The sequence below is a fragment of the Molossus molossus genome, unplaced genomic scaffold (assembly GCF_014108415.1).
Source record: "Molossus molossus isolate mMolMol1 unplaced genomic scaffold, mMolMol1.p scaffold_m16_p_21, whole genome shotgun sequence".
In the NCBI taxonomy this organism is placed as follows: Eukaryota; Metazoa; Chordata; class Mammalia; order Chiroptera; family Molossidae; genus Molossus; species Molossus molossus.
The window spans coordinates 17026728-17045000 of record NW_023425357.1 but is presented as its reverse complement, the minus strand read 5'-3'; the positions used below and the strand labels follow the sequence as shown (position 1 = coordinate 17045000).

The following is an 18273-nucleotide window of genomic DNA, read 5'->3' as shown; positions in this document are numbered from 1 at the left end:
CATTCCTGGTGGGCAAGGCGGGTGGGGCTGTGGGCGCTTCAGCAGGGAGGACAGTGGGACAGTGAGCCCCTCTGTCCACACAGGCACCTGGAGTCTCACTTCTACCTCCCCTTCTCCATTCTGGGAGCCCATTTCCAGAGAAGCAGGAGGGTTAGGGCAGAGCTCTCCGGGATGTTGTCTGTGGCTTCTCACTTCGTTCGCACTAGGGGGCGCCAGAGCTGTGCCTGGACTGAACATGGCTGTGCCGGTGGGACCCAGTCCATGGTGGGTGCTCTGTGGGCACTGAGCTCCTCTCCATCCTCCCAGCAGGCCCTGGAGGAACTGGGCTAGGAGGCTTCTGCCCCCATCCTCATGCCTGTGGTGAAAGCATGAGCCTGGCCAGACTGATGACCTCTACCCTTTGCCCTCTAGCTGAGCGGGTCAATCTCCTGGGCACTTGGGCACTAAAAATGTGGGCAAGGAGTCGAAGAAGGCCGTGGGTCTCTTGCAGGTACTGAGGCCCTGGGAGACGCTGCTTGATGCTTTTTTGGAGGACAGAGGCCGAGGCATAAACTGACCGTGGCCGAATCCATCCCATCCTGTCTCAGGGCCTCAGTTTCCTTACCTGTAAACTAGGGCACGCTCTGGAGTCCTGACTCTCACTCCTGGGGCATGTATGGGAAGGAAATCCGTTCCCTGGACTCTCCCGGCGGGGCTGAACCTCGGCCTGGCCTTGCTGAGCCTGGGGAGGGCCCCACCAGCCACTTCCCAATTCTCAATGTCCCTTTGGGGCAGGGGTGGCTCTGGACCCGACTGCCAGTCCTGAAAAGGGAGTGCCTGGCTCAAGTGGCAGAGCCCCCAGGGCCAAGGGCCTCCCCCGGAGCCTCGGGCCTCCCCCGGAGCCTGCCGCACCTTCCCCACCAGCTCCACACGTGCCCCAGTTGTGCCCACCGGGGACTCACCTGAGACCGGTGCACCACAGCCTGTTTTATTCATAGTTCTTTTCAGGAAAAGCCTGCTGGGCAGTGTTGGCAGGGAACCCAGTCCACCTCTTAGGGCTTCCTGATCTCACAGGCCTCTAAGAGTGGGATCTCTTTTTCTTTTCCCAGAAAAACAACTTATTTTTGCAAAACACCTCCTCAATCAACAACATGTAAACAGAAATAGCTGCTTCAGGCTCCACAAGCGTCTCATTGTGTCTTCAAGGGCTTGTCCGAGGAGGGCAGTGGGGAGGGCTGGCAGGGGCCGTTTTCCTCCTCCTCGGGAGTGCCCTGCGGGTAGACCACGAAGCACAGCTCCTGCCCCCAGCGTGTCATTGACTCTGAGGACAGACAGACAGACAGACAGGTGGACCTTGGGGTCTGACCCCGTGGGACAGGGGTCCTCGGGGAGCTGCTCCCTCTGTGGTGGGTCCTGGACACTTGAGCCACGTCGTGGGGAGACACTTGGTGGTGGTGAGGCCTCGCGTTGTGGCGCAGCTGCTGTGAGACCCTGCTCAAAGCAAGCCCCCAAGAGGGTCCCATCTCCAGCCCCAGCACCTGGGGGAGGCTGCCCCGCTCACCTGTGAGTCTGTGCACACACTTTGGTTTGCTTCTCCAGAACACTCCCAGGAAGAAGATGGGCACTCCGGTGAGGATGATGATGACGCCGACCCCACACACCATGGGCTCTGAGATGAAGCTGAAGACCAGCAGGAATGCCCAGAAGACCAAGTATGCGGCGGGGACAAGGAGGTTCACCTGCGGAGAGTGAGCCACGCACCGATGGTGCAGGAACCCCCTCTCCCGCCTCACCACCCTGGGGGCCCCTCGCTTTCCACCCTTTCCTGGGAGCTGCCGCCCAAGGGCCCGGCCCCCTTCTGGCAGCAGCTGGGCGTGCTGGAAGCCCACCCTGGGTGGCCCGTGGCCAGATGGTTGCGGATCTGTCAGACGGTCAGCAGGTCTGAGCTCCACACAGCGACTGTATGTGAGCTTGCGGCTTGCGCTGGCCGAAGGTCAGTCCTCTTTTGGTCCCATTTCGGGCACTGAACAATTCTCCAGCTCAAGCGTTTATGTGCAAACAGGACTTTTCTTTTAGCTCAGTCTGGGTCTTCTGTTTTGGTGTGGGCTCGTGGCACCTTGCGCAACCACGAGGGAGTGTCTTAGCCTTAGTTTCCTGCCTGCAGTCTGGGAGTGTTCAAAGCGCCCACCTCGTGGGGTTGTTACGAGGACCGAGCAGGGCCTAGCATGTGGTAGAAGCTGGAATCCCCTTGCGGTCATCACCGGCCACGGATGCCCGTGGGTGAAGCTCTCACCTTGATGGGCCTGTGGAGCGCCGGCCGCCTCCAGCGCAGCACGAGCAGGCCCAGGATGGTGACGCCATAGCAGAGGTAGTTGATGAAGGACACATAGTTGATGAGCGTGTACGTGTCTCCCACAAGCATGATAACCGCCGTGGCCCCGTACTGGGAGAGGACTGAGCTGAGGGCTGGCCTCCCACCTGCCTCTCGTCAGCCCTGGGAGGTCGGTGAGCCCTGGCCCTCCCCCCTCCCTCCGTGGGCTGCCCCCGGGGGTCAGGGCTCATTCCTGCCGTTACCCACGTTGCTGGTGGCTTGGGCTCCCTGCCCTACCAGCCTGGGCCCCCCAACTTACGCAGACGAGAAGGGCAGGGATAGGGGTACAGCGTCTGACGTGGATCATGGCCAGCAGGCGGGGCAGGTGCCCTTCTCGGGCTCCAGAGAAACAGAGCCTGGGGAACAGAGATGGGGGGACTGTGAGCCTGGCCTTGGGCCACTGACTAGATCCTGGACCTCAGCTCTAGCCCTGATGTCTCTCTTGAGCTGTCACCTCTGATCCCTGCTCCAGGTCCCAACAGCCCCGCTGGGCAGTTCTTTCTTCCCTCTAGCCTGCTTCCCTCTTGCTTTTTGTTCCTCCGAGTTGGGATCAGATATCTGGTCCTGGGGTGTTCATTGTCCCAGCTTCAAGGCCCGCCCCCACCAGCAGGATTCTCTTCCTTTGGCCCCCAGCACTGCTTGCAGGGCACCTACCTTGCCTCACCTGGGCCACCCTCTCCCCAGTCCAGTCACCTGGAGGAGGTGAACAGGTAGCCATTGATCCCTCCGAAAGTGGAAAGTGCCACGGAGACGGGCATGACCCAAGAAAAATAGCCCAGCAGCTTCTCCCCGAAGGTCTGGGTGAGCACAGGAGAGAGGCAGCGCGTGAGGCTGGGTGGGGGCCAGGCAGGGCTGGGGACCGAGCGGGGCCCCACTCACCACGGCCACTGCGTTCGAGGCCAGCAGCTCCTGGGGGGACATGGCGGTGAAGTAGGCGATGTTGGTGAAGGTGTACACGAAGGTGACCAGTGGGATGGAGATGAAGATGGCTCGAGGTAGGTTCCTGGGCAGTGGTGAGGGGCATCAGTGTTGGCCCTCTGGGTGCTGGGGGTGGCCTGGGCATGGGGAGGAGGTGGGGACCCCGCAACAGGAGCAGCCTTGTCTCCCTGGGGGCCTTGAGGGCAGGGCAGGGGACCACACTACTGTCTGTCTCACACGCCCCCCCAACTCCCTGACCCCAGCCTGGGCACAGGCCAGTGGGAGAAAGGGCAGACGAGGGAGGGGCTGCATCATACCCTAAGGGGTGGGTCTAATGTCCGCACATAAAGAGAAAACAGCGTACACACAGCCCAAATCAGCCTTGCAATCCCAGATGTGCCCTGAGAGCTCAGTCCATAGGCCAGGGTGCCCCTGGATTCCCTGCCAGCCCAGCTGGAGCTGCTCACTATGGGGTCCCTGGCTGAGCATCAGATGGAGCCACTGGCTTCATCTGCAGGGACCGTGTTGTGCACACATGTATCATTTTTGCCAAATGCAAATAGCTGGATCCATTTACAGCGGAACAATGCTATTCAGTGTTCCTGAGGCCCAGCAAGGGCTTGGGACTTGCCCATAGCCATGCAGGACCAGGCTGGAACACAAGCTTCCTGGCTATCTTTCCAGAGCCGTTCCTGGGGCAGTGGCGTGGTCAGGCAGATGACCAGACCGAGTCACAGGTGACAGCTGATCTGTGCAGGGAGGCTGCTTCTCCCCTCTCCCGGCCCCACCCCTTCCCAGGGCTCAGCGGGGTGTACCACTCACTTTCGAGGGTCAACTAGCTCCTCGGTGACATAGTTGAGGAAGTTCCAGCCGCTGAAGGCAAAGGAGCCCTGCAGGAAGGCCAGGGCCAGGTGACCCACGGAGGGCGTCATCCAGAAGTCAAAGGCATTGCTGGGCCTCAGCTCTTCGAAGTGTCCTGGGGATCCAGAGGTCAAGGGTCAGTGTCATCTCCCCAGCCTTGGGCACAGCCCCACCCTGGCCCTACCTCGGAAGATCTGGACAAAGCCCATGCCAATGATGAGCGACAGGGCCAGCAGCTTCCCGCCGGTGAAGACGTCCTGGATGCGGGTGGCCCAGCGCACACTGGAGCTGTTCACCCAGGTCAGAAGCACTGGGGAGAAAGTGGAGAGGGTGGGTGGGCACAGCCGCATGCAGCCCAAGCTGCCCGCAGGAGGATGGCATACCCTGCAGCAGCCACAGTGCAAGCTGCGCCCTGAGCCCCACCTCTCCGGGCTGGCCGCTGGAGGGGACCCCTGTCCTCCCACACAGGGCAGGCAGCAGAGGCCCAGCCTGGCCCCTGGTGGGCACTCACTCAGGCAGGCCATGGAGAGCACACGGGAGGCCGCAGCAGGGGGGATGCAGTTGGGGAACACGGGCTGCAGCACGTAGTTGGAGAAGGTCATGGAGATGACGGCCAGGCTGGTGGGGTACATGATGAGGACTGCGCTCCAGAGCAGCAGGAAGCTGAAATGAGTGAGGGCCCAAGTGGCACAGTCACCCCATTGCCTTCCCGCGGGGCTGCATTCTGGGTCCCGGAACCCCAGGATCGGTGGAAGCACTCCAGGCTGGCTTCGTCCGGGGAGGCAGCTTTCAATAGAGATGCATTCAGCACAATTAACAAGCAGCTGGTTCCTGGCCGGTTTGGCTCAGCGGTTAGAGCGTCGGCCCGTGGACCAGAGAGTCCCGGGTTCAATTCCCGCTAAGGGCACGTACCTCAGTTGCAGTTTGTCCCCGGGCCCAGTTGGGGTTGTGTGTTTGTGGCAACCCTCTCTCCCTCCCACTCTATCTGAAGATGAATGCAAAAATGTTGTTGGGTGAGGATACAAATAAAAATAAAATAAAAAGCTACTGGCTGCCCTTGGGCAGGTGTCAAGAACCGACTGGGGAGCCAACCATCTTTCTGATGGCCACACAGCCCCTGGCCACATGCTGTTTCCCGCTCAGGTGGGGTGGGGGAGGGGGCTGTCCTGGGATCAGCAGTCTCAGGCTCCAGCTGCAGCTCTCAGCAGAGTCCTGTGGCTGCGCATGGCTGACTCAGCTCTGATGCCCGGAAGGACCAGCCCTTGCAGAGCCCTGGCGGGATGGGGAGTCATTTATGTCCCTTCTTCCCCAATTTTGCCTCTGCAGGATACAGTGTTTGGGAGTGAGGGCTCTGCTCCAACTGTGAGGCCCTACCTGTTCCTGGGCGCTCTGCCTGCACCCGGGGGGGGGCCTGCTTGTGGGTGGTCCTAGCCCCTAGACCAGCTCTCAGGGTGAGGACTGCCTCATCGGAGGCATCATCGACCTCTGGGGCACCAAGTTTGGTGGCTTCCTTTTGGTCCTCACCCTTGTTCTTAGCCCTGCTTCCTACCCCTTGCTTTGCACCCTTCCCCAAACGCTTGGCTTCTGGGGCAGCCCGACTCCTTGACCCTCCCCCATGCTGGGTGCTCCCCTCTGCAAACCCTCGATGCTGGGTGTCCAGTCAGGAGGTAGGGTGTTGGGCCCCCTCCTCCCTCCTCCCTTCTCTACTATTCTTTCCAGCTGCACAGCACAATTCTGCTTTCTCAGGTCCCAGGCCGCTTTGAGGACCCTATCCCCAGAGGAGGACACCCAGGGGTGTGCATGCCCTGCCAGGGCCACATCAGCAGCTGCCCCATTAACGTCCTCTGATCCAAACTTTGTGTACTTCAGCCTAGACTTCTCCTCTGAGTTCCAGACCCCACCCCCACCAAGACCTGACTGAGCATTTCTCCAGATGTGCCACAGACCTCACCAAGGTAACAAGCCCCACCCACCCCCCCTCCCGGTCCCAGGAATGGCCACCTATGGAGCCTCTCCAGTGGGAAAGCAAGTGTCACCCTGGCTGCACCCACCTCCCCCTCAGGCCACGCTGGCTACCACGTCCTCCCGAACCAGGCTCCTAAACTATTCTGGAATCTCCTTGTGCCTTTACTGAGGCCCTCAGCATGGCTCAGCTGGACAACTGCAATAGCTGTGAGCCCCCTCCACCCCTGAGCTGCCCCAGCCCCTCCCCTCCAAGCCCTACTGCCTACTGTGGAACTGACAAGGTGGCCCAGGTCACCACCCTCTGTACATATTCCAATTGTTAGGCTGAGAAAATGCCACTCTTCTCCCAAGCTTTGGTGCAAATGTGGTTTTCCCTGGGAGCCTTCCCTAGGTGGTTGGCACCCTGTTCTCTTGGCTGCTGGGCCACTGCCTCTTGCACACACCCTCAAAGCTGGGACCCTATAGGCTGTAAGCACGTTTGAGGGGTGGTTTTCCTTCTGCACAACAATGTGAGGGCAGGGACACATCTTTTTATCACAGCATCCCCAGGCCACAGCCCACAGCAGGTGTTCAGCTAATGTTCGCTGGTAAATAAAGGAACATTGGGAGCTATTTAAAGCGGAGCCCTTGCAGGGTACTGACTGGAGTATCATGCCTTCCTGTGGGCTTGCTAAACTCAAGGCCATCCTTGCCTGATGCTAGTTTCAGATAGTAAGGGCCTCCCATCCAGAAGCATTGGGTGGGGAGTAAGGCTCAGAGACAGCTTTATTTACAAGGAAACAAGGCCCAGCCAGTGTGGCTCAGTGTACTGAGTGGTGTCCCATGGACTGAGAGGTCCGGGTTCAATGCCTGGTCAGGGCACATGCCCGGGGTTGCAGGCTTGATCCCCAGTAGGGGGTGTGCAGGGGGCAGCCAATCGATGTTTCTCTCTCACGTCCATGTTTCTCTCTCTCTCACCCTTCCTCTCTCTCTTTAAAAAAGAAAAATAAGGGGCCAGCTGGATAGCTTGAGTGGGGTGGGAACTGGGTGGGAATTGGTCTCGCCCACCCTGGCCCTGGAAGGTGGCCCAACAGCCCAAACCCCTTCCCTCCATCCACCCCCGTGACCTTCCTGTGATGTGAGAAACAGAGCAGGAGACCCAGGTCCAGGCCCGACTTGCCATTCATTCTGGAGAGGCTCCCCACCCACTACCAAGCCGCTGGGGCCCCACACTTACCCAGCCAGGCCCCCGAAGATCTCCGTGACATAGGCATAGTCCCCGCCAGACTTAGGGATGGCGACTCCCAGCTCCGCATAGCAGAGGGAGCCCAGGGCCGTGACGCCCCCGCCCAGGACCCAGACGAAGAGGGCCAGACCCACAGAGCCAGAGTGCTCCAGGACCCCCTTGGGGGAGATGAAGATGCCGGAGCCTATGATGTTCCCTGTAGGGGAGATGGAGGGGCATCAGCCTTCTCTGTGGGGCTCTGGATGCTGCAGTGAGGAAGAGAACCCGGGCTGCTCCTTGGAGGAGGAGGGGGGCGGACCTGGAGGCATGTGGATGTCACTGGGCCCCTCAAACCCTGCAACCCCACTCTGGGCTCATCATCTCCCCTTCCGAGTCCCTGGCATGGGAGAGGCACCTTGTCCATTCAGCCAGGCTCCCCTACCACAGATGGGTCCTGCCCCTCCCCTTACTCCCACGAGATGGGGTGAGCACAAGCAAGAAGGCTCAGCCACGTGAGTGGTGGCAGAGTGGCGGCCACTCCTGTGCACTCCTGCAGGGCCTGGGTCAGCCCCTTGTCGCCGGCTGAGGCCTCCAGGTCTTTGAGCCTCCAGGTACCTGTTCCACTTCCAACCTGCTGGCCCAAGCTGGCCTCCTAAAGCAAGACCTTGACCACGATGCTTTCCTGCCATTTTCCTATTGGTTGAAGTCCAAAATCATGGAGTGACTCAGGAAGCGGCACTTCCTCTATGAAGCCCTCCTGACTATGCTGGTTTGGGCTCCTCCTCCCACTTCAAAGCCCCCTGGTTCCCCAGATTTCTTTATCTTCCCTCTCCCCTTTTCCTCTGCCTGCTTTCTGGGCTCTTCCCTGACCCAGGACCCTGGCTGCAGACACAGGCCCTGAAGAGACCTTATTTCCTGGCATTGAAATGGTTCAGGTCTTGGGCAAGGGCCGGTGGGGTCCGTTTTCAGGGCTTGGGGGTTGGCCAGCAGCCATCATGCAAGGAATGGACAGGGCGATGAAGCGGGACTCCCGGCCCGGCCTGGGGTCTGGACACGGACTGCCTCTCGCCTTGGGACAGCCCACTGGTTGGACACAGGTCACTGCTCTCATCCTAGGACCCTAATGGGAAACCCTGGCTGAGGCTCCGGACACCTGGGGACCTCTCCCAGCTCAGGTCACCTGGAGTCCTGTCTGTACAACGGGGTGATTGTGAGGACCCAGCGAGACACCAGAGGGACGCCTTCAGCTGTACCCAGGTGCACTGCGTCTTCGTTTGCAAACTGTGTGTACTGGCTGCAGCCTCACCGGCTTTCACTCACCTCCCTCCTCGGCACGTCTGCTGGTAAACTAACGGGTGAATGAATGGCTTGATGCCCCAAATGGCACCCGTGCCCTGCTGCAAAGGACTGCTATCCCCATCTGTGAAGTGGGGGCAGCACTGTCCACTCGGCCCTCCGGCAGGGGCACTGAGAGGTGGGCAGAGAGGGTGGCTGGCTTCCAAGCTTCCGGTGTGCATGCAAGCTGCGTCCATCACTGCGGGGCAGGTTCCCAGCATAAGCAAGACTCCGGAGCCAACTTAGCCCTGAGCCCCTTGCCAGTTAGGGCACAGAGGGGGCAGTGGGTCTCACCGTCTGTGCTAATGAATCAGGTCACGTCACCGGCGATTTGCGCTAGGGCCCGCCCCAGAGGACATAATCCCGAATCCAGGGGCCATATGAATAAAAGAGCAACCTTGCTGGGATCTGGGGCTCAGCTTCTCAACAAGATCACCCCCACCTGCCAGGGCCCCGCGGGGGAGTGCACATCCCTCGGGGCAGAGCCTGCCCGCTCCACCTGCCAGGCCCACAGGCGGGTCTGGAAGAGGACACAGCTGTGGCTGCCAATCTGCATGCATTCCTTGTCCACGGTGCTACCGTCCACCCCACCCCCGGCCGACACAGATTTCCAGTCTGGACGGCCACGACACCCCACTTGGTTTTCTAGTCACATCCCAGGAGCCCTAAATACATCCAGATAAGGACGGAAGATTTCCTATTCTCCGGCCCCCAGAGGTGAGCTGCGCCCCTGGCCTGCTTCCAGGGGGAGAGGAGCCACCTCCCCCACCTCCCACGGGCGCCCAGGTCCTGGGTGGGCTGGGGGGTTTCTAAAGGGCCTTTGAGTTCGCTCTGCCCGGCAGCAGAGTCTCTGTTCTCAGGACCTGGTGGAGTGGGATTTGCCAAAAGCCAATGAGGTTGGAAGCCAGCGGGGGCTGGGTGGCCTCGGAAAGAGCTAGGTGCATGTGGGCTGGGGAATGCAGAGCCCCGAGCCACCTGCCCGGTGGGGACCCCGCCACTCTACACAACTCAGCCTGGCAGGGCCTTATGGGCATAGCCCTCCAGGAAGCCACACCTGGTACCTTGTCCTCGAGGCTGGGGTCTGAAAGGGACCTATTGCTGGCCTGTGCCCAGTAGCTGGGCTGGGGGTGAGGGGTCACTACTGTTCCGGACACATGGCCTCAGGCTACAGTGAAGGACTCCTCTCCATGTGCCTCAAAGGAACACGTGTGCCAGCTAACATCTCAGGCCCTTGGGGGCCTATCTTTCTGGGCCTGGACAGCCGCAGGTGTGTGCTGGCAGGTGGCAGAAAGCCCTGTGGAGGGCTGCTCTGGACGCTGCACCACAAGGGCTGGGAAGGGCTCTGCACGAAGCATCAGGGGTTGTGGGCTGGGGTGAGCGGCAGAGAGCAAGCAGAGGGAGGGAGGGCGATGGGGATGGGGTGGGCCTCCAGGGCTTGCATGGTTACAGGAGGTGTGGGGAAGGGGCCATGGAGCTGTGAGGGGTGCTGCCCAGCCCTCTGGTGGTGGGGGGCGCAGGCCCAGCAGAATCAGCTCTGCCTGGTTCAGGGAAGAGCAGTGGGCAAGCGCAGCCATTGAGGGATGCTGCTCTGGGGAAGAGGAGGAGGGACAGGAACCAGGGAACGAGGGATGGGCCGGGACACACTGCCGAGTGTCTGCTCAGGAGTCTGACTGATGCTGGGCTGGAGAAATGTGGTTCCAAGGCCTCCACGTTCCCATCCACCCAATGGCACAGCTGCTGTGGTCCGTGCAGGTGCTCAGTGGGGCTGCAGTGCCTGCGCAGGTGGGCAAGGATGCGAGGAGGCCCCTCCACTCTCCTCCCGCCCTTCTTCCCTCAGCCCGTGCTGGGTGGTTTTTATCACATTAAGATGTTCGGCCTGATGGGCTCACCCGGCTCCTAGGAGGGATGAAGAAAGGGCCGTTGTTCCCCTGCCGGCTGCGGCGCACACTGACCTATTTCTGGGAGGCAGCAGCCGACCATGAAGGTCACGGGGGTGAACGGTGGCGGTGGAGAGAGCCAGCTGCCCTCGGTGTGTGTGTGAGGAAGGCACAGTCTGACCTGGGGAGGGGGCAGGGAGGTCCTGTCAGGCTGCCAGCGCCACCCTTCCGCCCTAGAAACACTTTCAGGAGCTGGCTCTGTGGCCTCAGGCCAGTGCTGCCTTTCTGGGTCTCAGTTTCCCCTTCTGCCAGGTAGGGCTACTGGGCTAGCGGGCAGAGGTCTGGGCCAACCCTGACGTTGGCGGAGGCACTGCTGGGCAGGGTGCATGCGTCTTGTACCTCTGCATGGGGCTCAAGGAAACAGTCTGTTCAGGGCCCTCTCCCCCCACTGCAGGTCTCTCCCCAGCTCAGTGGCCTCCCAGAGGCAACACCACCCCCAGGAAGCCCTCCCTGACTCCCCACCTTGGCCTCTATAACCAGGACCCTGCTCCGTGGCCATAGTGTCTAGAGGACATCCAGGAGTGGTTTCTTTACTTGTCCCACCTTATACCACCTTACCTGTCCCTGACACTTTCTGCGAGCAAGGTCGCATTGCCCCGCTGGGCCTGAGCAGGGGCTGGCCATGGCTGGGCCTTCTTTTGCTCTGGGCAGTGAGTCCCAGCACCTCCCTTCAGGGCATGACCTATGAGGCCTCTGGCCTCCAAATTCTCTGGAAGATACAAAAGCTCCAAGGAGCTCCAAATTCCCATTGGTAGGTCCTAAGGCCCCTGGGCCATAGGCAATGGCACTTAACTAGTTGAGAACTCCCAGATCTGGGTTCAAATCCCAGACCTCTCATGATGGGGACTGTGGACAAGATACTTCATCTCTCTGAGCCTTCTCATCCATCAGATGGGGGGATGAGGCTGTGAGGCAGGCAGGCGCCCACCTGGCCTGGTGCATCGGAGGCTCCAGGAGGTGCCATCCACCTCAAAGATGCCTCAGGCCACCCTATCTGGCCTTTGAAGACCTGACCCCCATGACAGCTCAACATCCTGGGGTCAGAAGCCAGGGCCTTGATTTGGGGGCCCTGCCATCATCCTGTGTCTCTAAGCACATGAACGTCCTTACAGTGAGCATGTGTCAGGCACCCCTCTAGGGGGACAAAAGCTCCTGCTGAGGTCTTGGCAGAACTCTAGGGAGGTGAGTGGGGACGTTACCAGGACACGCCTGGAATGCCAATTGGCCAGCATGCATGTCCGGTCTAACCCACTTTCCTTTTGAGAGCAGGATGAGCAGGAGTGTGGATTTCCCTCCGCCTGGCTTGCTCAGCTCAGCCTGGCCTCGTCCAGAGAGCCTTCCTGTGCCCTGATCTAGACTGAGCCTCGCCAGGTCCCCGACGAGCTCCAGGCTGCACCAGCAGCCCAGCCCCAGGCTTCGCTGCACTTGTCTCGTGGTCAGCGGCTGCAGGCTGCCCCTTTCCTCCCACAGGGCACCTCCTGGCCCTCTTCCCACATCCTTCTTGAACTCCTCTGGCCCCTTCTCATTTCTCCCAAACCCTAGACAGCAGGTACCCAGGCCTAGTCTCAGGGCCTCTTCCCTTTTCTTTCAACACTCACTCCCTTGGAGACCTCAGCCAGTACCCCAGCTTTTGCTGGCAACTCCCAAATTTGTATCCCTAGCACGGACCTCCCTGCTGAACTAAACAGTATATCCAATTGATTGCTCAACAAATAGGCATCTCTCATTTCACACGTTCAGAACGGATTCCTGCGTCAGCCCTCTGTCCCGAACCTGCTCCTCTCGCAGTCTTCCTGGGTCAGTAACCGGCAACCGCGCTCCCGCCTGCTCCGACCCACCCCTGGTGCCACACCTGCCTCCTCTCCTTCCCCACATCCCGCGTCCTCACACATCCTTCATCGCACAAACCCTTTGGCTCCAGCTCCCGAGCCCTCCCGGCACCGAATCTGCTCCTAGCACTCCCATGGCTGCCCCTGCTCTGACCATGACCACTGTCATCTCTTACTCACGTGACTCAAGTGCCCTCCTGAGCAGGCTTTCTGCTGCTGCCCCAGCTGCCCACAGCCATAGTGAGCCCCATCCCATCCCATCCCACCCCACCCCATCCCATCCCATCCCACCCCATCCCGTCCCATCCCTTGCATCACCTCCCTTCCCCTCCCACCCAAACCTACCCTCCCGCCCTGCTCCTCCCCACCCCTCCCATCTCACACCATCCCTTTTCTACCCAAAGCCCTCCTGGGACTCCCATCTCACCAAGAGAAGAAGAGAAGAAGGCAAAAAAAAAAAAAAAAAGGACCCCAACTCACTCCTGACTTGTCTGCTATCTATCACGCCCCCTCCTGCCTTAATTTTCTCACCTTAGCGCACTTATTACCCTGTGGGCTGAACAGTCAGCTCGTTTATCTTTGCCCTTTGATTCCATGCTGGAATGTCAGCTCCAGCAGGACAAGGTTATTGTCCGTGTTGCTCCCATTGTGTCTCCAGCACCTAGAACAGTGCCCAACCCTGCTCAGCACCTAATTGTTAAACAGATGAATGAGTGTGTCCAGGGCTGGCAGGGCTGCCTTGGCCCCCAACAGCCTCCCGGAGCACACAGGGCATCTAACTGATTGCAGCCTCAGGCCCTCAGTTTCCTCTTCTATAAATGGGGGCTGTGGTGAGGCACAGACCAGCTCCTGTGTGCTTTATGCCCCCTCGGGGTCTTGGTGAGGAGGGGCCGGGGCTCTGGAGGGAGCCATCCTCTGAACAGCCCAACCACCTCCAGTCCCAAAGACCCAGAAAGAGGGGCCTGGGCACGGCCAGATGGGCAGGGATTAGCTCCTAAGGAGATGAGATTCATGAAGCAGATCCCAAGTCCATGAACATACTTGAACCTGATCCACAAAGACCTACATGGGCTGGGTATTTGAGTCAGCTGGTCAGCAGACCCAGGGGTGACTCCCACTCTGCTGGACCTGGGCACATCCCTTCCTTGGGTGTGGATTGAGAGGGAGCTGGTTGAAGTCCCTGAGGCAGGACAAGATGCCCTGAGAATATAGCCCTGGGTGGGAGTGCAGGAGTTTGGGGAGATTTCTGTCCATCTGTTTGTCTACTCATTCACAGTGGAGTGGAGAGCTCAAAAATCCCGGTTGGATGAGATCTCAGCTCAGTCCTAACCTTTCCCCATTAAAGACTATGAATCTGGCTCCAATTTTACTCAGAACCAGGGCAGTATGAAGACGTGCAGTAGATTGGAAAATGAACCCAAATCTGCTCCCAAATCCCGAGTCTACCACCAGCAGCAGTCATGCAACTTCCAGCCTGTTTCCACATCTGTAAAATGGGTATACAAATTCCCATCTTGCAAGGCAGGCATGAGAATCAAATGAGATGAGAGGAGAACACGTTTTCATAATGTAATAAGAGGTGGTGGTGTTCTAAATAGATATGGGATGCCCTGTTGGCTCGCACAGCCCCGCCCCAGCTGGCTCTTTTCCCTCCAGGCTGGCCTGTTCCCATCCAGCTGTGTTCTCAGAGGCCAGCAGGTGCTGTCCAAAACATGCTGGGTAGGGTCTTATTCCAGCCCAAAGCCCTTTCATTTCATTCCATTCCTGAAAACCCCACTCCTCGGCCTGGGTCGGGGCAGGAGGTACAAGGGAAGAGGATAATAGGATCTTCTGGGAAGTCTAGCTGGAAGTTTTGGAGATAGGTTCAGTAGCTGGTAACAAACAAGACAGATTCTGGAGTATGATATAAGGTCTGTAAAATATGATACTTTACAGACATTTTAAATTTTGACCAGGTTCTCCAGGGCATCAGGTGGAGAGTGCAGACCCCGACTCAGTCCATGCCTGCCTCCTCCCTCATCTCCTGTCACCTTCTGGTTCAAGTTGATGCTCCACTGTTCTGACTCCTGCCCACTCCAGCCTCTTGTTTGCTGTTACCTCTCAAAGCTTCCCAAGCAGGGTTGCTGGACCACCATTGAGTGTCCTGGGCTGGGGTCAGGTCATCTGTTCTGTTTCTGAGTCTGCCACCCTTGGGAAAGTCATCCCTGAAGAGGCAGGGTAGAATTACAGCACAAGGATATGGATTTGCTGAGGTGGCCCAGGAAGTAGTGGGCTCCAGACAGGCCTCTTGGCCCATCCATGATGTGTGAGCTTCCCCTTCCTGGGGCAAAGCTCCCGGGGAGAGTGTGGACTGGGACAAAGCTACAACCAGGATCCTGGCCAAGTCCCTGGAACCAGTCCTTCCTACCAGCAGACAGTCAAGTAGGGGCACCCTAGGCCAAGAAGGTCTCAGGGCCAGGTCACGGCCTGCTCCTCGAAGATGCCATTCCAGGGGCCATGGGGAAGCACACACAGGAGCTGTGTTCTGGGGCAACCCTCAGTGTGCGTGCAGGGGCTAGCCAAGAGCCAAGCCCCAGCCAGGTCCAGGAGCCCCCAACGTGGGGGCAGAGGAAGAGGCGAAGATCCTGGTCTGCCCTCCTGAGCCGCCAACTTTCTCCATACCCAGGCGTCTGGGGACTGGTGGGCAGTGGATGTGCCAGCAGCTCTCACTGGTTGGACAGGTGATAGAGTGAGAGCAGCCACCACCCCTGTCATTCATTCCTCCAGCCATGACTCCTGGGACACAGGAGGGTCTCTGAGGTACCTGGTGTGGACACAGGCACAGGTCTGGGTTAGCCAGTTCCTGAGAAGTCAGTGTTCGTGAGCTGGGACAGAAAGAGGAAAATCCTACCACTGTTCTCACTGTCCCCTGAGCCCTCTGTCTACCTAGAAGTCCCCACATGGGGGCAGGAGACATGGACCCATTCTCAGGTGAGGAAGCTGGGGCCAGAGAGCCAGAGGTTGGGAGTGCCTGCTGGGATCCCAGCGCAGGGCAAAGCTGGCTTTTCTGCAGGCTTGGTCTGCCCCACCCCAACGGAGCTTCCTCCAGTCACTGGCTGCTCTGCCCCCTCCCCCAGGGCCCTGTCATCAAACTGCAATAAATATACTCTGAACCTATTTCCCCACTGGGCTGGCTCCTTCTGTCTGTCCAGTCTACCCAGAGTCCCTCCTGCTTTTGAAGACTAAATCACTCACACAGCATGGCACTTGGACCCTGAACATAGTAGGGACTTAGCTTGAGCCACAGCCCAGAACTTGAGGCCTTATCCAGACTAGCCTGCCCAGCCCCCACCCTTGCGAGGCTCCTGAACTTCAGGCAGGACCATAATCTTCTCTCCATAAATGAGAAACCTCGGGCGATCGCCTTGCCAAAGCCCCACAGCAGTAAAGGCAGGATGCGGATTCCACCACACCTCCCTCAGGCACAGAAATTCGAGGCGCTGGGGGAGGTCGCTCGGCCGCTGTGTGAGCGGCGACACTGCAGGTGCTCTGGCCATCCTCTCGCCTATGGTCCCACCCGTCTCAAGGAGAGGGGGGCTCCCTGTTCCAAGCGGCTGTGCGCCTCAAGCCTTCCGCCCCAGGCACCCACCCGCCAGGGACCCGGCTCACCGATGATGATGGTGCAGGCGCTCACCAGCCCGATCTCCTTCTTGAGCGTCACCGGCTCCGAGGCGCCTGGGCCTGGGCCTGGGCCGGGGGAAGGCGAGGGCGCAGGGCTGGGGTTCCTGCGCCCGCTTGGCTGCTGTGCGTGGCCGGCCATTTCGCTGTCCAGCCACTTCCAGACTCCCTGCGCTGTCCCGTCTATCCGACCGGCAGCCAGTCCGTCGGTCAGTCCGTCTGTCGGTGAGCGCACCACCCTCACAGCCCGGACAGCGCTCACAGGCGGGCGCATGCGCTGGCGCGGGGCCCGGGCCGTGGGCCCCCGTGGCTGGGGCCAGGGAGGGGCGGAAGGAGGGCCGCGGGCAGCCCCCTCCCCCACCTTCCTTAAAGGAAACTGCCCCCGCGGTCCCCCTCCTCAGTCCCGGCCTGGGAGGGAAGGAGAGGACTTGGGGCAGATCTGAGAACTTCCTAGTTGAGAGAAGGAAGGGCCCTTCTGCTGCTCGAGCTACATCCACTCGAGGGGTGGGGTGGGGGAGCAGAACTTAAAGGCAAGACCGTCCCTGCCCTCAGGGAGACTGGAAGCTGGCAAACCAACGACTGCCTATGTATTGGGACCCACTGTGTGCCAGCGCTTCCATACTCCTTAAATTCTGGCACGACCCGCGAGAGTGTGGGGGAGGGAGTGGGGGTTGGGTGGAAGCCGAGGCCCAGAGATTCTCAGGAGCAGGTGGCTCACGGAGCTGCCAGCCCTGTCTGATGCGCCTTGTCTTCCAGACGGTGATGGAGGGGTGTGGGCCCGCCCTCAGGAGGGTTGGAGGCGCGTCCAGGAATCCCTCCGAGGGATCAGGAGAGACAGGGTCGGGTGAAGATCCTGGAGCCCCCAATCATCATTGCCTTGTGGGGGGCAGCTGAGTTCTGGAGACCCTTCCACAGCGTGGAAGAGGTTTGCTCCGCCACCCTCCCTCCCCGCCCCACCCCCGGCTGGGCTCTGGGCTGCGCCTAGCCACAGGCTAGAGTCGGGGATCAGTGGGCTAGGACTCTGGTCTTTGGCGGCGGACCCCGCAGTCCAGCCTGGCTCAAGGAGACGAGGCCACCTCAACTGCCAGGAGACACAGAGGAAGGGGCGGTGGCCCTTGAGGTCGCAGGAGAAGGTCGGCTTGCGGGATCTAAGGGAGGTTGCCTCCTCCCGGAAGCCGTCCGGACTGTCCGCCCGCGAAGCAGACACAAGGGGGGCGCGTCGGGGGCCACCGGGGCTGCGGGCGGGGCGAGCCTGGCACTGTGCGGCCAGCGACGGAACAGCTTTTGTCTGTTCCTGGCGGCCACCGCGACGCGCTGTCCCCTGCATGTGGATGAGGCCGCTCCAGGCGCCCTGTCCTTCCCCCGCCCACGGCCCCGCGGCTGGAGGGGGCCCTGTCTGGGGTCCGAGGGCCAGAGGGCGGACCCGGGGAGGGGCGGGGACTGAAGTCCGGTCCTGGCTGTGCTCCGAGCATGAAGTGCAAGGGTGGTGCTCACGGAGTTAATCCGATGAGAAGGGACTTTCGAAGTTGGGGGCTGGGATCTGGGGGTAGGAAGCGGGATCACCTTGGGTGGACGTGCTGGGGGGACAGGGAAGGGAGGCCACCCGGAGAAGCTTCAGCCTTCCCGGTCCCGTCGGAGTGGGTATTCTTGGCGCCCTCCGCCTCAGCCCGCTGAACCGCATTCAATGGTTGGCTCACTTAAAGGAGCCTGGCACAGGGGTGGGGTGGGGGGAGGCAGCAGAGTTCTGGAGACCCTTGATCATCCAGGGTAATCTACACCTGCTGGTTGGACTCTCCACGTCCAGTTACCCTCTCAACGCTAGAGCCCAGCCAGGGCGAGTGCACCCTGGGGTTGGCTGAGTCTCACTGGCCAGTGTGGTTTTCGAGGGTGAGCCTCTCAGGGCACCTGAAATGTGGAGTATGTGTTTGAGAGGGGCTGACTTTAGCGCACTGCACAGGATGGATTTGCATGTTGTTATCCAGGTCCACAGCTCAGAAGGTCATTTTAGTGGAACTGAACTAGAACTTGCAAACCCCAATGGGAAGAAAATGTTGGTAAAATTGCTTTACCATCCTGAAGTCATTTGTCCACATTAACAGAGAACAACAAGGAAAATCATTGGATTTTCTCAATAGATTCAGAAAACAGTCACCCATGATTTAAATAAACAGAAACTATTAACACATTAGGAACAGAAGAGAACTTTCTTAGTCTGAT

At 59.8% G+C, this 18273-nt stretch overlaps 1 protein-coding gene across 1 annotated transcript; it reads right to left on the bottom strand.

Moving 5' to 3' along the window:
* Window positions 1-966: 966 nt before the first annotated feature.
* SLC7A10 (solute carrier family 7 member 10) lies at window positions 967-16344 on the bottom strand. The gene is made up of 11 exons (XM_036275314.1): window positions 16048-16344; window positions 7311-7515; window positions 4641-4792; window positions 4314-4439; window positions 4091-4244; window positions 3230-3353; window positions 3044-3147; window positions 2610-2706; window positions 2273-2422; window positions 1541-1718; window positions 967-1300 (listed from the first exon to the last, which is right to left on the bottom strand). The coding sequence occupies exons 1-11, from the start codon at window positions 16328-16330 to the stop codon at window positions 1170-1172; spliced, it is 1704 nt and encodes a 567-aa protein (XP_036131207.1). The 5' UTR covers window positions 16331-16344; the 3' UTR covers window positions 967-1169.
* Window positions 16345-18273: the final 1929 nt, after the last annotated feature.